This window comes from Helianthus annuus, chromosome 2 (genome assembly GCF_002127325.2).
Source record: "Helianthus annuus cultivar XRQ/B chromosome 2, HanXRQr2.0-SUNRISE, whole genome shotgun sequence".
Taxonomy (NCBI): Eukaryota; Viridiplantae; Streptophyta; class Magnoliopsida; order Asterales; family Asteraceae; genus Helianthus; species Helianthus annuus.
The window spans coordinates 140468167-140473315 of NC_035434.2; the positions used below are offsets into that span (position 1 = coordinate 140468167).

At 36.2% G+C, this 5149-nt stretch overlaps 1 protein-coding gene across 1 annotated transcript; it reads right to left on the bottom strand.

Moving 5' to 3' along the window:
* Positions 1-3906: 3906 nt before the first annotated feature.
* LOC110871744 (protein PELPK1-like) lies at positions 3907-4837 on the bottom strand. Its single transcript, XM_022120468.2, has one exon. It carries the CDS (start codon positions 4599-4601, stop codon positions 3972-3974), a length of 630 nt encoding a protein of 209 aa, XP_021976160.1. The 5' UTR covers positions 4602-4837; the 3' UTR covers positions 3907-3971.
* Between the last annotated feature and the right edge of the window lie 312 nt (positions 4838-5149).

Consider the following 5149-nt stretch of genomic DNA (forward strand, 5'->3'; position numbering starts at 1 on the left):
ATAATCCAGAATTATGCAAACAATGCAGTGATATATATTTAGAAAATTCATGTAACCGTAGCATTAGAAATCTGGGTAGAAACATGCGATTAGTCAAACTAACACAAGATAGAAACAATTAAAAAGAATATTACCAGTTCAAGAAAAATAGAAAAGACAATAATATTACCAGTTCAAGAAAATAGAAAAGACAGTAACACAAACAAGTATTATAAAAGTAAAAAAATATATAAAAAAGTAAAACATTTAATTTGTATTTATATTAGAATTTGAAGTATATATAACAAGGGGATGATTCAAATAAAAACCACTTTTAACGTGAAAACTCGAAAACTAACTAAAAAAGCCTAAAAAACACACAAATTTTTTTTTCAATTTTTTTTTTACTAAAAATCGCTAGTTTTTGTATATAAAAAAACTTTTTTTTTGTAGTACACATGTGTAATAATTCACATGTGTACTATTACATGTGCACTACAATTTTTTTTTTAAAAAAAAAAAAAAGTTTTTTTTATATACCTAAAATAGCGAAAATTGGTATGCAAAAAAAAAAAAAAAAATGGGTATATTTTTTTTAGGCTTTTTTAGTTAGTTTTTCAAGTTTTCGCGTTAAATAGTGGTTTTCATTTGAATCTTCCGCATATAACAAGTAAATATAAGCTAAAAGAGGGTCCGATTAGCGGCCCCCTAAAAGATAACATATCACATCCTCATTTTCTAAACTTTAAAACCATTTGGCCCAAACTCAAATTTAAAATCCATTGGCCCATCGTAATAGTCGGCTCAGCTTAAATGTTTAAAAAAACATGAGCAGAAACAGCAAACCTTACCTCGTACAACGAAGCTCGATGACTACAAATAGAAAAAAAAAGTAAAAGAAAAATAATTATACCTGTATATTAAAATGCAATGTTTAGCTACACTGAATCTTATATTGACTTGTATGTGAGTCACAACTCAAACAAAGCTTTATAACTATATTGGGGAGAGAGTTTTTTTTTTTTTTTTTTTTTTTTTTTTTTTTTTTGTAAATATGTAATTTTTTGTTGTGGTTTTTGGTCGGTCCGGTTTGGGTTGGCTAGTTGTTAATGAAGTTTACTTTTCAAAAAAAAAAAAAATAACTATATTATTAAAATCAGAGCCGTCCCCGAAAACTCTTGAAAAAATTTAGGCCTCAGGCGGCGAAAAGACTTGGGCCCAAAATTATGGTTAAGGGTAAATGAATTACAAAAATAAAAACATTGTGATGAAGCATAGACTCGAACTTCAGACCTTTACATTATTTTGAGATGTTTTTTACCACTACACCACTGGTACTTTTTTGCATAATAAATGGATAAATATACTAAATATATAATTTAATAAATATATACAAGCATATAAAGACTTTTCGGGCCCTTTAAAATTTTGGGCCTAGGGCGTCGGCACGGGAATTGCCGGGCCCAGATTAAAATGCAATGTTTAGCTATATTAAATCTTATTTGACTTGCATGTGAGTCACAACTCTAACCAAAGGTTGCCATGTGGTTGTTTTTCGCTTATAAATTTTGAGATACGATGCTTTAAAAAAATCCGTGCACGCTGTCATGACGAGCTTATTTTTATCAAACATATAGATATAAATTTTATTACAAGTTTGGAGGTGATTAGCAAATTAGCAAGGATCACCTGTTTAAACTTGTGGCTAAGTGTCTAGATCGTTCCTAATCTAGAGATTTCTAAAAATAATCAACATCGCGATCTTAATTTTAAGCAGGCTGTGACATTCTCCCCCACCTAATCTGTCGAAGTCCTCGTCGAACCTTCATAGTACTTCTTGATCTCGTCCCAGATATGCCGTAGTGAATTTCCAGTTTCCCAACTCGTTTCGCTATCCCACAGATTCTTCCACTCGATTAAGTACTCCTTGTAACTTGGCACTCCTCAACGTCGGATGGTCCGGTCGGACATGACCTCGGAAACCTCTCGATCAAAAGATGTCACAGCTGTTGTTGGTGCCCGTTTAGCCACCTTACCAAGGGACGTTTGGGCCAAGTATGCTTGTTCATGCCATTCCTTTAAACTTTTGAAAGTAGTTGGACTGTTACCATCATAAGACGCAACTAAGGCATTTGGGATCAAAGGTTGACGTGCCATTACTATCTTGAAAGGACTCTTCCCCGTTGCCTCGCTTTCTACATATTTTAAGATAATTGTGGAACATTTAAAAGTTTAGACAAATCTCATTGGTTAGAACTTACATAGTGGCGAAGGTACAACTCAAGTAGCGAGCGGACCCGTTTTGTCTGTTCGTCCGTTTGGTGATGAAATCAGTTCAATCGCAAACCGGTAAAGGCAACTAGTCTGACCGACCCATCTAAACCGACCGGCTTGGTATGTCATTATCCAAAACTATTGTGGGCGGTCTTACCTATTATTTAAAACCAATTTAACTACAGTTATCATTACTTGATTAGTGATTACACTATATTTAATTATTTTAAAACACATTGACATAGGTAGACGTTTAACAGGCGATAGTTATACGTAGGGGTATAAACGAGCTGGGCCGAGCCCGAGCTCGACTAGGCTCGAGCTCAGCTTGTCAAGTTTTTTTGAAGCTCGAGCACCACCACCATTATCATCCCCACCACTACAGCACCATCATCCCCACTACACCACCATCCGCACCATCCTCCTCACCACACACAACTCTACCATTCCAACCAACTTAAACAAACAAATATATCTCCAGTTTACCCCAAAATCATGTCAATAGGTGATCAATTTGCTATAAAACAAAAAAGTCAAAATTAGGGTTTATAACATATTTAGGGTTTTTTCTTACCATAATATCATAAATTGAATTAGTTAATGCATCATCAGACATAATTCTACTAAATCCAACCAACTCTCCAGTCATAGGAGTTGACTAAATGACTCGCCGGCAACAAGTTCCGATGGAACGAATGGTTGCAGGTACTACAAACGACGGAATTGTGAGAAACGGTGGAACGAATGGTTGCAGGGAATATTGGGGGAATTGGTGGCCGTCGGTGGCGGTGGCGGTGGCAGACGAATGGTTGCAAGTATACACAGATCTCATAATTTGTTAGGGTTTATATCGGATAAAGTTGTGGATATTAATATTGGGGGCGTTGGTGGCCGCCGGTGGCGGTGGCGGAGTAGTGGTTTGTAGTTGTCGAATATTATCGCTGGAGAGAGGTGCTGGTGATGGTGGTCGTGTGGTTGAGAGAGAGATACGGGAGTGAGAGAGAGATAGATGAGGAAGAGAGGAGATAACCAGTGTGTGAGATAATATATATATATATATATATATATATATATATATATATATATATATATATATATATATATATATATATATATATATTAATAAAAAATAATATGTAGGCGTATTTTAGTCTTTTAATGAAAAACTAACAGAAAATTCAAACAAAGTTAAAAAATTGGACTCAAATGGTTAAGAAAAGTGGCTATAGGGACTCAGGGCGTTAAACATTTTGATTTTATAATCAAGTGCTTAAAACCAGTAAAACACAGGGACTCAAAAAGTAATTTACCCTAAAATATATATACTTCACTCACATCAAGTTTTTGGCGCTGTTGCTAGGGACGTAACATGTCTTGAGAACGATTTGAGTTACTTACTTTGTAATTTGTGAAAATTGTATAATGTTTTTTCTCGGCTTAGGAAGATCGGGAACCCCAATAGATTACGTGCCTCTGCAAAGCGTTTTCCGCCGCCGGTTGATACTAAAGTGACAAACAACAATATCATGACAAACAACAATAATACCTACTTGAAGTCAAAAGTGATTCAACAATACATCTATATCATATACTAATGAAACAAGAAATTGATATATAAATCACATACAATGAAACAATGGGAAAGCTGGAAATGATGACAACCATAGCAGTAGTTTTAGTGAAGTAAAAGTTATACAAGGGATCACAAAAGCAGTTCTCTATGGATGAGGTAGGGAAGGAATAGGAAAGTCCTTGGGCAACTCAGGAATGGTGGGTTTAGGCAGTTCATGGACTTCTGGAACCTTTGGTACTTCGGGTTTTGGAAGAGTTGGAAGCTCTGGCTTTGGAATTTCAGGAAATGTAGGCTTGGGAAGCTCGGGAATGGTGGGCTTTGGAAGCTCAGGAACTTCTGGCTTCTGTACCACGGGGACCTCGGGCTTTGGAACCTCGGGAAGTGTAGGCTTGGGAATCTCAGGAATGGTAGGCTTCGGAAGCTCTGGAACTTCAGGCTTTGGAACCACAGGGACCTCAGGCTTTGGAACCTCGGGAAGAATAGGCTTGGGAATCTCAGGAATGGTAGGCTTTGGAAGCTCTGGAACTTCAGGCTTTGGAACCTCGGGAAGTGTAGGCTTGGGAATCTCCGGAATAATGGGTTTTGGAAGCTCAGGAAGTGTAGGCTTCGGAATCACAGGAAGTGTCGGCTTTGGAATCTCTGGAAGTGTCGGCTTAGGAAGATCGGGAACCTCCAAAAGATTACGTGCCTCTGCAAAGCGTTTTCCGCCGCCGGTTGATACTAAAGTGACAAACAACAATATCATGATGAACGAACTACCCTTGTAACAGGCCATTGATGTTATGAAAGGAGGAGATTAGAGCAGTATGAAGCTAGGAAAATATTTTAAGTTGGCTTGAGGATGAATATCCAACCATGTGTTAAGTTGATTTATATAGAGTACGTGGTATGGGGGTAATGGTGATAAGTAGACAAGTTGGTTGAAACTGGTATAGAAATTGGAATGTTAGCTCAACTTCTCAGCTGTACATGGTGAGTTGCCCATATGGTTGAAAAAACTGCATATTAGATTACTAATCTGGCAAGCTTCCATACAGTCCCTTTGACTTCTGCTAGCTAGTCAATTTAAATATATTAACTAATGTTTTAACAAGTTGTTTCTGGGTAAAAGAGACATAAATGATAATGTCAGACTAGTTTTAAGATGTAAGGTTTTGTGGATATTGAATATATTTATCATGAAACAAATTTCAAATATGGTTTTATTTTCTACCACCAAAGTGAAATTTCGGTTTTTCTTTTTTTAATTTTCAGTGAGGCATTTGCAGCAAGGCATTATATTCTGAATATTTAATACACATAATAATATTATGTAAACACGTA